Source organism: Gavialis gangeticus, unplaced genomic scaffold, assembly GCF_001723915.1.
Source record: "Gavialis gangeticus isolate Ggan-Ray unplaced genomic scaffold, GavGan_comp1, whole genome shotgun sequence".
NCBI lineage: Eukaryota > Metazoa > Chordata > Crocodylia > Gavialidae > Gavialis > Gavialis gangeticus.
In genome coordinates, this window is record NW_017728980.1 from 12,818,228 (window position 1) to 12,829,825 (window position 11,598).

General features: G+C 60.7%; 1 protein-coding gene across 1 annotated transcript in view; it reads left to right on the forward strand.

Annotated features, from left to right (window-relative positions):
- The window catches only part of NECTIN1 (nectin cell adhesion molecule 1), a gene marked incomplete at its 5' end in the record, with an annotated part of 85,540 nt that extends 73,950 nt beyond the window's left edge, over window positions 1-11,590 (forward strand). The window contains one exon of the mRNA XM_019508489.1: window positions 10,698-11,590. Within this exon, the coding sequence (XP_019364034.1) occupies window positions 10,698-11,242 (545 nt within the window). The remainder of the gene's footprint in view (window positions 1-10,697) is intronic.
- Window positions 11,591-11,598: the final 8 nt, after the last annotated feature.

Genomic DNA, 11,598 nt, shown 5'->3' on the forward strand with positions numbered 1-11,598 from the left:
GGTCCCTTCCCACCCTCATTTTCTGTGTGACGTCAGGAGAGGTTGGGATAACATTGAAGGGGGAAGTGAAGCATCATGCTTGCGATTGAATAGCAGGCAGTAAAGAAGACATTGAGAGGTGATGGGCAACTTCCAAAAGGAAGATGTGATCTTGTGTGTCTGTGTTAATGGCAGGGAGGGGAAAGGACATCATGGCTGAGAAAAGGAGGACTCATGGCTCATGATGGTCTCATGGCTGAGAAAAGAAGGACCCTCTTGCATGATAGGCTTATGGAGGAGGGGAAGTGGTTTTGCACAGCAATGAGCTGGTAGCTGAGGGCCTGTCTGCTCGCTCTGGAGTCTCGGTGTCTGCAGCGGGACGTGGCGGTGGGCGCCGGGGGCTGCAGCGGGACATGGCGGTGGGCGCCGGGGGCTGCAGCGGGACATGGCAGTGGGCGCCGGGGGCTGCAGCGGGATGTGGCAGTGGGCGCCGGGGGCTGCAGCGGGACGTGGCAGTGGGCGCCGGGGGCTGCAGCGGGACGTGGCCGTGGGCGCCGGGGGCTGCAGTGCCTGCACTCTGTGGCTGTGCTGGGATGCGTCTTCTATTGGAAGGAAGTGACCAAACACCGTGACTAACATTGCCAGTGTTGTGCCCCCATCCGTGAAGAAGCCACGTGCTCCCAGCACCCTGAAAAGAAACCCACCTACCTACCATGGTGCGAAGCAGGGTGCAAATGCCTAGATAAGCAGAGCTTAGCAGTGGCAGCCCCCAGCTGAGTGGAGACAGTGGCTGGTGTCTCAGAGGGCCCCTTTGCAGCCTGTTCCCTGGCAGGGGGCCACGGGGGCTTGTGACCAGCCACTGACCCTGGGTGAGAAGGGACCCCAGAGCTCACAAGCCTACAGCCAGGTGGGCTGGGGAACAAGTGCGCCTTCTCCTTTCTGTAAGCCCGACAGAGAGCCCAAGTGCTGCCATGTTATTACGTACGAGGACAGGGTTAATGAGGTGCATGGCTGATGGGGGCAGTTTCCTGGCTTTGGAGAGTGTGACTGGGGAGGCAGGACAGGACTCCCTGCACTGGCAGGTCTAGACAAAGGGCTTTGCAGCCTCGGCACACCTGGGTCCCCTTCCTGGAGCGGCCGCAGGGTGACCTTGGTCACTTGTCGGCACGTTGCCAGTTGCAGCCACCCTGAGCCCAGGGCTGGGTGCCAGGGGAGCACAGAGCCGTGCTAGCCCCGCCACCCCTCGCTGGGCCAGCCCGCTCCAAAGCAGGCCCAGGCTTCCAGCTGCTTCGCTCTTCAGGGAGCAGCTGAGCCAGCTGAGGTCTGAGTCTCAGAGGAACTGAGCCCCTACAGCTCCGACTCTCCCCTGGCCACTGCGTGCTCGGCAGTGCTGAAAATTAGGCCTTGGGTGACTCCAACCAAGCACCTGACATCGGGAGAGCGCTGGCTTTGGCATCCCTCTGCCCCAACTCAAGTGCAGGGGTAAGGACTCTTGCTTGCCTTTGTCGAGGGCCCAGAGGGATGGGTATGAAGCGTGCCGTGCAGCTGCTGAGTGCTCTTCCTTCAGTACTGTGGCGACTGATGCAGTGATGCTGTCTGTCTTGGGGCTGGCGCTGTCCTTCTACCGGTGTATCCTTTCCTTCCAGGGGCATTTTACTGGTAAAGGAAGCCAAAAAACTGAACCTCTGAGTCTGCAGCAGACAGAAGCTGCCCACAATGAGGTGGCTGCTGCGGGCGATGTGGGCAGCCGTCTCATAGAAACTGGGCTGAGACCCACTCACATATTCCACATAGCACCGGAGGCAATAGCCAGCGACCTGGGGCAAACCCGAACCAGGGATCAGGAAATGAAAAGTCCCCGTGCCACAGCTAGTGCCTCATCACGGGATCCGGGGGGGTGTCCTGGGTGGCTGGTGGTCCCCAGCCCCTGGCAGCAGGTAGCTTGCAGGACCCTCAGGTGTGGTTTGGGGCCATGAGAAATGACAAGGCTGAGCCTCTGGGTGACAGGCAGAGGGGGTGTGTGGCTATTGCTATAGGCCAGAGAAGGCCGGGCTGGGACACCGGGCAGAGCGAGCGATATTTTTATTAGACCAACTGAGCAACTTTGCTGCCTCTTTTCCTTTCGGCTGGGGTCTGTTGGCCCAAAGAGGACATGCTCGGGGGGCCAGGGGTTGTTCTCCCACTGGACGAGCCTAGCGCTGATAAGGGCATGGTTGAACTCAGGGGACATTCACACCCAGCTCCCATCGAGCCCCTCTGGGGGCCCCTCCGAGGATGCCCAGATGGATGAGTTCGTAGCCCCAGGAGCCAGCTGCCTCAAGGGAAAAGTGCATGGCATATGGGAGGGGGGGAACGAGGAGCAGAGAGCAGCAGAAACAGGAGCATCACGAGCAGTTTTTAAGAGCTGCAGCTTACCTGACAATTAGCACAGCGGGACGAGACAGCAGCAGCAGCTCCCAGAGCCCTTTGGAGGGTGCGGGGATAATAGGGAGGGAAGGAAGATGCTGGAGATGCAGCTGGCTCCAGCCCTGATCTCAGTGGCGCTCCCTACCCTGACTCCAGATTCACTCCTCCCTGGCTGGGATCAGGCCCCGGGTCCTGGAAGGAGGAACAGCACCAGTATCCGCTTTGGGGATGGCTGGCTGTGGGATGGGATGAGAGCACGTGGAGTCAGGGAGTGATGGGGCGGGGGTGGGGAGCACCACTTTGGAGGGGATTAGCAGCTGACTCGTGAGGCCAGGAATGCACAAAGTAAAACCGCTTCAATAATTCATGGGATCTGAATATGTTTATCCTGCTCTCCCGAAGGGCCGATTAGGCCCACGCTGGAGAGGGCTCAGCCTGCCTCGCTCAGCTATTACAGGTACATTTGTTTGGGGTTTGCAGGCAATTTAGGGATTGTCAGTGGACCACGAAACCTCTTTCAAGAGCTGCATGCAATAAATGGAGCTCAGTCTAGTGAGCAGCCAGCCTTGAGAGCCCGGGAGAGGAGCCCCGTGCGGGCAGAAGCACGCGTGCCCCCCACCCCTGCTCCACATCCCTCACAGGCTCTCCCACCACCCCCGCCAGCCCGTACAGGGCCCCGTGTGTGCTTGGTGTAGCCTCCTTTTTGTGGAGCTGGTGATTTTTTTCCCCCGGGGAAAGGCTGCAAGCCGCTCGCTGAGGTCTGGAACATTAACAAGATGGATCCGGGGAAATTTCAGACTTTATTCCCGCAATCTGTTCACGTCATCCCTTCCGCTGCCTTTCAGGACACGTGTCCGTCTCGGCAAATCCATGTCGTGCAACATGTACCTATTTATCATGCCTGCTTGTGTGAAATAATAAGGGGCTGTTGTTCTAGCACGTGTCGCGGCGTGTCAGCGTGCTTGCTAGGGGGGACGGGTGGCCCCGCAGGGGAGTGGGCTCAGTCAGGCATGCGTGTCTCGGTGCATGCACGGGCTGGGCACAAAGGCCCAGTTGTGTACCAGCACGTGCCCCCCCCCGCCCCCTGCCTTCACGCATCGCTGCATAGCCCTGCCTGAGCCCATCCAATCATCCCATGCACATGCGGGGCACGCACACAGCTCCATTTGCATGCATGCTCATACATACATGCGTGTGAGTCCGTTCTGACCCCGTATGCCTCAGTTCATGCATCAACCACCACGGGCATTCCCCTTTCAACATGCACATGCTGTATAACACACAGGGCAAATGTGTTGCCAAAACACGGGGCACATGCACAGGTCTCCAAGCACGTGTGCTGCTATGGGAAGCAGTCGGCATTAGGGACGGCATGCTCATGTGCTGGTTCCTGGTCTGAAAGGTGAGCTCATCCTCCCCATACAGGGTGTGATGGGCTGCATGTTATCTGGGGACATGTGGGTGTGTGGACGTGCGTAGCAGCCCCAGCCTCTGCTGCCAGCAGGGCTGGAGTAGTGTTGCTGCAGGAAGCGGGTGGCCTTGTGTATAGGCCTGGGGTGGGGGGCAGGAAGGGGCTGGGGACCCTGTGTGTGTGTGCCCATATTCAATCTGAGCTGGCACAAGGAGAAAAGCATCCTGAAGCTAGCCCCCAAGCCCCAGGCAAACTTAATCAAAGCCAACACAGACCAGCAGTGCCAGAGATAATTGGCACTGAGAGAACTTGGGGGCCACCCCGCTCTCCCTGCTGAGCCCAGGGATCACCCCGCAGCCTCCCCAGAGAATCCTTCCCTTGCCCATCGCCCGCATGGGAGCCCCAAGTGCCTGTGGGACCCCAGCACGGGGGCGCTTGCTGCACGGCTGTTGGCTCTGCACGGCGGGAGGCAGCTGGCGAAGGGGGTCATGGAGGAATCCGAGCCCCGCTCCTGCCGCTTGCTCTCGGCTGGGAGCCAACCTCATGCTGCAGGGCCAAATGGTCAGGAAGGAGTTCTTGCCTCCGGTGCCCGAGCGGCCAGCTGTTCTGGGGTTTGTTAGATGTGCTTTAATCTGCCCCGGGAACTGGATGGGTCGGCCTCAGCACATCAGGCAGGAGCAGCCAGGATGCTGCACGGATGCTTGCGAGCTGGAAGGGGTTTAGAGGCTGCAATGAGGAGCAGCAGGAGGGAGGGGAGGGTGGTACACAGATGGACAGACAGACAGTTTTAATGTCTTCCCCACTGTCCCACTTCCCCTCTCAGCCAGGCCCTTGGGGCAGTGCTTGGATTCAAACACCCATCAATTTTGGCCTGCGGCATTGGAGCCTGATTCCTGCTGTGCCCAGTACCCGCGGCCCCACCGATTGTAGGGCTCTGCCCAGGGTGTCTCCTAAGCAAGCCCTGGCTAGTTTGGGGGAGTCCGATCAAACTTCCTAGGCAGCGCCCTGCAGAGCATGGTACGGGCTGGGAGTGCCATGCATTCATGGCCACCGGAAGGGCAGGATTGTCCTTGCCCCATCCTATTGCTTCATGCCCAGCGGACTCGCACCCTGCTTCCCAGCCCCGGGCACATCTCTGCTTCCGGCCAGCCCTGAAGTGCCCGCCCAGCCCCTGTTGCTTTGCGTGTGGATATGTGCCCTGCTCTGCCCTTGGCTCCTGGAGCAGGCAGAGGAGTGAAGGGAGAGGCAGAGGACAGGCTGTGGTCCCTTGTTTGCTCTGCAGCCTGGGAGTTATTTACTCACCGGCTGTGATCTCATCCAGGCAAGGTCACCGCGCACAGCCTGTGGGGCTCTTGTAAGCCGTGCTCAGGCTGATCCCAAGCCCTCTGTGCAACTCAGAGCCACAGAGAAAGTCCTTTCCAGGAAGCACCAAACTGCAGCTGAGAAGCTCACAGCCCGTTGTCGCAGGTGCATGCAAAACCAAGCCTCCTGTCCAGGCAATCCCTGGGGGCTGATTTAGGGGAGAGGGGCCAAGCCAGGAGGGCCCATGCAATGGTTTGCAGTTCTTTTTGCTGCATCTCCCCCCGAGGCAGGGCAGCGGGGTGGGGGTGGGATTTGATGGACAGGCAGGAGATGACCTGACAGAGAGATTAAGACCTAAGACACGTTTGGCATCTGTCCGGAAAGCCGTCACATTGTGACGCGCCAGCGGCAGCTGCTCGGCTTCTGGATTCGTTTCCAGCGGTTCCCCTTCCCCCACGCGCCGGCACAAAGGGAGCGGGAATCCCACCGGAGGGTGGGAAATGCAGGGCCCGGTCCACTGATGGGGGGAAAGGAGCACGGTTGCATTGATGCTGATTTATGCCCTGAAGTTTCCGAGGAGCAACTGGCTCCCTCTCTTTCCAGCGCCGTGGGGGTCATGTCCAGCAGCACAAAGGTGGGTTTCCAAGTGGGCATGGGCTGGGCTGGGCTCAAAGCCCTTTGTGTTTGGAGGGGTAGCTGCACTGACCTTGAGGAGCGGAGATTGGCTGTGGTTGAGACCCAGTCTCAGCTCCAGATGTCCAGGATTTCAGGGTGGTGTGGAAATCAGTGGGGGACATGAGTCTGGCCCCAAAAGCAAGTCACATGAGGCCTGGGTTTTATGCCCCTGGGGGAGGGCAGCAGAAATCTCTCCATCAGCCCCAAGGCCGCACATTGACCCCCACCCCTCAAGCCCACCCCGCGGCAGGTCCTCCTCCCAGCAGCGCTTGCTGCCCAGGAAAACCAGGAAACCCGCCATGCTCAGTCTCGCGCACCCTCGTGATGGAGGATGTTGGGTGTTATCACTGTCATCCTCATCAGCTGCTACCGATGTGTTGCTAGTGTTGAAGTCTCAGGAACTTCAGTGCCAGCAAAAGTCACAGCCAACACCAGTCTTGTCTTAAAGAATAACCGTAGGCTTGGTTCAGTGACAAAGATTCGGGCAGGGTTATTGTCTGCAACCACAACTGTAATACTTTTTGGCCTGACAAGTACATCAGATGAAGAATTCAGTCATTTGTACCAGTGACAAGTAGTTAGCACAATGCTACCCAGGCTCCCCTACAAAGGTCCCATTCTTTCCAACCCTCCTTTAATACAGTGATCAAAGCAAGTTACATATTGCATTTCATCTGTATCTTGAATGTCTCCAACTGTCCTGTACCATGGGCTTGTCTCACATCTGGACCTGGGGGTTCCTGTTCTAGTCTCATCGTCCTGGTCCTGAACTGTCCTGCACCTTGTACAGCCATCTCCCCCTCCCATCGTCTGGCAGGAGTGCCCATCTGGCCAAGCGCTGTGTGTGTGAGGAGTTTGTGCATCGCTCAGGTTTGCTGGTCAGTCCACTCTGGGCCGTGCTTTAGCAAAGCCTTTGTGCGAACAGTATGTGTATCAATCATTTGGCTATGCACACAGCCCATGTACATGCACACACACCACGCACAACCCTGTTGGAGGAACAAAGCTGGTCAAAGTCCTGTGGTCGTTTGAAACGCTAAGCAATTCCTCCTTACTTTACGGCCCAGCATGTTGAGGCGGGTTTGTTTCTGGCAGTTGATATTGTTTCAATCACAATGGTCTCTGCGTTGGCTGAGCAGGGGCCGGCGGGAGGGGGAGGCTTAGCAGAGTCGTTGTTCTTGCTGGATGCCTGGACTAATTAAAACCGCCTCAGAGATGCGGCAGCTCAGCCAGCTCCAATCAGACCTGCCGGGCGGGGATCAGAGGTAAGGTCCATCCAGGTCCTGGGTTGCTTAGAGCCTTTCTTGGCTGCAACCGCCCCAGGTGATGCAGGGAGGAACTGCCCATTTGCAAGCAGCCTCGGCCTTGTGCTTTCAGGGGGCAGCTCGGGGACAGGAGCCCTAAGGGGCTGAAAAGGAGAACGTGGGAATGGGACCCGAACGGGGTTGGGTGTTGAGCTGGTCTCCTGGCACAGGGCAGCACTGCCACGGCCCAGGGCATCCATGGAGGCCTCCCTGTTCCCACCCAGTCCCTTGCACTTCCCGGGTGACTTAGGAATGGGGAAGCCATGGTGGGGCATTGGTGTGGGAGTGGGAGAAGTGAGCTCCCCCAAACCGGCGGCAGCTCCATTGTCCTTCCCTTTGGGGGGAGCAGGGGGCTTGGCACCATGCCCAGGCAAAACCCAGAGCGACCCCCTCTCTGCGCTCCAGCTGCTGCTGCAGAGGCCTGGCTGCTGGCACCAGGACAGGGAGCCTGGCTGAATGCAACAGCTGGCAGCGCCGGGGGGGGGCGGGAGCCGGGGGATAATGTTGCAGCGCTAATTCCTAGGCACACAGCGCTCCCTGTTTCTGCGGGGCTGGGGAAGGGGGCAGAGCTCCCCGCTCCCCCTTTCACAGGGGCTCTGCATCTCTCCAGACTCTTCCTAATGGATTTTCCACGCAGGGCCCAGCTTGTTCAGCTCTGCCTCCGTCGCTCTGTTTCCAGGGCTGGCGCAGGCACGGACTGAGAGGGGCTCGAGACCCCCACGAGCATGTGGCAGCGCCGGCCGGGCTGCCCCAGACAGGCCCCTGGCTGGCATCAATGCTGCTCCCTTCCCCAGCAGAGAGAGTGAGCTGGGGATAGCCAGGATACACCCTGCAAGGATCCGGCTCCTTGCAAGTAATTAATTGACTGGGGAGGGGAAGGAGAGGCCAGCATCCGTCTCCCAGCTGCTCCAGGTGTGCCCTGGGAACGCCCATTGTTTGAGCCCCGGTCGCTGGTGACCGAAGATTGCAGGTGAACACTGATAACGAACAGATGCCCAGCCCAGGTGGGGAGCAAAGGCGCAGGGAATCGCTCGCATGCCATGCTGGGTAGCGGAGCAGAGGGTGGCCGTGCTCCACGCTTCTCATCTGCCTTGGCAGAGTGGGCTCCAGGCCTGAGGAGCAGAGTCCTGGCTGGGGGAGTGGGCAGCTGGCAGAGGGACGCTAGCGGTGGAAAGAAGGAGCTCAGGGAGCTGGAAGCAAAGCTGCTGTGTCCTTGCAGTCCTGAGGCACAGCTGGGCACGGCACCCAGTGACCGTCTCTTGGTGGTGCAGGTGCCTGGCCCTGGGGTGTCCCCAGCCCTGAGTTCCTGGAGAAGGAGGAGGGGGCTCCCCGGGGTGCAGGTGCCACGAGAAGGGGGCAGAGCTGCTGCGGAGATGCAGCCATGCGGGCTGTGCCCCATGCAGCTCTGGAGGCCAGCACTGGTCTGTACCGCCATCCCGTGGCAGTGCGGGGGATGGCTGCATTCGTGGCTTCCCAGGCTGCCGGCCACATCCCCAGGGCTGCCTCCTTCCCTGACCCAGGGCTTTCTCCCTCTGTCCCCACGCTCGTCCTCTCTAGCTCAGCCTGGGGGCAGCAGGGGAGGGATGGCAACACAGACAGTGCAAAGCGCATCATCTCTCCTTCCGGTTCAGTCCTGTTTTCCCCTCGAGCACCAAGGCTGCCATCCAGGGAGGATTTATTGTGGAGCACCGTAGCTTCCCCTGCGATGAATGCGTGCATCCTGACCCCAGGCAGGCGGGAGTCTTGAAGGGGCAGTAGCCCAGGGGGTTGCAATGGCCTCATTCAGTGGCCGAGCAGAGCCTCTTGGAGGGAGGACAGTGCACAGCAGGCACCACCACAGCCCAGGGCCTGCTCCAGCCTGGGGTCTCAGGGCAGCATGATCCTTTGCCCTGGGGTTGGCGGGAATGACTCCACATAAGGACATTGAGCCACTCCCTGCCCTTGTGCTAGGACACGCGTCTAGTGTCCTGCCCGTCCGTCTGTCGGCCTGCTGTCCTGGCCTTCGTCGCCCTTTGCAGGGTCATTTGGGGAAAAGAAGGGGAGGTCAGTGCTGGAGGGTTGTTACCGGGGAGAGGAGCTGCCGGGCTGCTCAGTGCCCATGGGCTTGGCACCACACTGGTAAAGGCCAGGGCTAAGCCTCCATGCTTCAGAGGACCTGAAGAGACCACTGGGGAGTGTGGGGCTGGTCACTTTGTGCCGGGATTGTGCCAACCTGGAGGAGGAGAGGGCAGAGAGGGGAGGGGCAGAGGCTGGTGCCAAGAGAAGTCAAAGCCCATAACCTGCTGCGTGCCTCAGTTTCCCCATCTCTGGAAAGGGGGAGAAGGGAGCCCTGGGGCAAAGAGGCAGTGTGGGACCTTCAGTCAGGGATTAACTCCTAACTCCTGCCTCAGATGTGAGCTCTCTGGAGCAAAGGGGATGGAGACGAGCCAAGGCTCCCTGCTCCCTTTGCATGAGCTTTACTCCCTCCTGCAGTCTTGAGCCTGGGGCCGAAGCAGACTCAGGTTACCTGGGGCAGAGCCCCTTCCCTGAGTGCTCAGGACCCAGCACCCCCAGCTTCATCAAAAATAGGGGCAGCTCCTGGCAGGACTGGGTGGGCATTAACCCTTTCAGTGCTGAAGGCTGTCCCACCCCCATCCCAGGGCCTCTGCTAAAGCCTGCTCCATGTTCCCTGCCACTGCCTGGGAGGGGTTTGGGAAGCCGGTCCTCAAACCAGCTGGAGCTTTGCTGGGACAGTGGCCCCGTGGTGCGGCCAGCATTGCTCTGAGCAGAGCCAGAGGCGGTCACGGCGCCCAGGGGCCCATAGCTCAGGGTGCTCCAACGTCTGGTGTATGGTAATGGGAAATGGAAACCACGAACACAGCGAAACGGGGAGAAGGGCTCGGTGTAGAGTTTCCTTCTAAGTAGGTCAGGCCTTCTGCGGGGCAGGATTAGCATCTGCCATGCCGCTGCGCCAGCCGGCTTCCTGCGACCGGAGCTCGTATCCCGATGCTTCAGGGCACGTGCGAGCAGTGCACGGGGTCAAGGAGGAGAGGTGTCATTGGAGGGCAGGTGCATGGTCGGGGCTTCTTCGTCTCCCTAGCCTGGGGTCCGTGACAGGGGCTGGCCTGGGTGGGCTGGGGGAGAGGGCAGGGAGGAGGGAGGGCCAGCAGCTGGCCCATGGGGTGGTGGAGGAGGTGCACGCCACCATGGCTTAGTCCCACTGCAATGCCAACTCCTCCGGCTGGCATTTTGCAGCGCTCATCTCCCCATCGTGGCTGCACCCCAAAAATCATTCGGGGGCCGCAGGCAAACAAAAGACGGAAGCAGGCAGAGTCGGGGTGGGAGGCGATCGGGGCCTCCGCGGCAACGGCGGGGGGCCGCAGTGTCCGGCGTGGCTGGGCTCCTGCATGCTGCTGGCTGGTGGTGGCGTGACGTGGAGCAGCACGTGGCCACGACGGCACGGAGAGCCCGAGCGCGTGCCCTGCTGTCGGTAGGCGCCTTCCCCACCCTTGTTTTTCCCTTCCCTGTTCCTTATCCTCATCTCCCCCCACCCCACCCCCCGCTTCAGGGCCGGCTCGGACGGAGGGCGCGTTTCCACGCGGACTGACACTGTTCCCCCTTCCATCTCTTTTCCTACCCAGAATTCCCCTCCACCCCGCCTCCGAGCAATGACCGCAAATCCGTGGCCCAGCCCAGCCTGCCCACGGCTGTGATTGGGGGCGTGGTGGGCGGCGTCTCCCTGGTCCTGGCGGTGGCCGTGGTGCTCTTTGTGTTGCTCCGGCGCCGGCGTCACACCTTCAAGGGCGACTACAGCACCAAGAAGCACGTGTACGGCAACGGCTACAGCAAGGCTGGCATCCCGCAGCACCACCCGCCCATGGCGCAGAACCTGCAGTACCCCGACGACTCTGACGACGAGAAGAAACCGGGGCCGCTGGGCGGGAGCAGCTACGAGGACGAGGACGAGGACGCCGGGGGCGGGGAGCGCAAGGCGGGCGGCGCCAACAAGTACGAGGACGACTCCAAGCGGCCGTACTTCACAGTGGACGAGGGCGAGCCGCACACGGAGCCCTACGACGAAAGGACACTCGGCTTCCAGTACGACCCCGAGCAGCTGGACATGGCCGAGAACATGGTCTCCCAGAACGACGGATCTTTTATTTCCAAAAAAGAGTGGTACGTGTAGCTCGCCCCCCACCCTCTCCTTGACCCTGCGCCCTCCCACGCGTGCACACACACACACGCACGCCCACCCGCACGCACGCTCCCCTCACCCCAGCGGGGCCCTGCCGCGCGCCTCCCGACCCCTGTGCCGGGCCGAGGGGCGCGGGGACACACCTGGCACGCACGCCTGCGCGCACGCCGACGCCGCCACCCGGCCCGAGGGACCTCCGCAGAGACTTGAGCACCTGCCACGAACTTGGAGGCATCGGGAAGGGATGAGGGGGGGCTGGTCGCTTTGCTTAATTGATCATTTTGGGGAGGGGGTCCTGGGTTTTTTTGGTTTTGGGGGTTTTTTGGGGTTTTTTTGGGGGGGGGGGG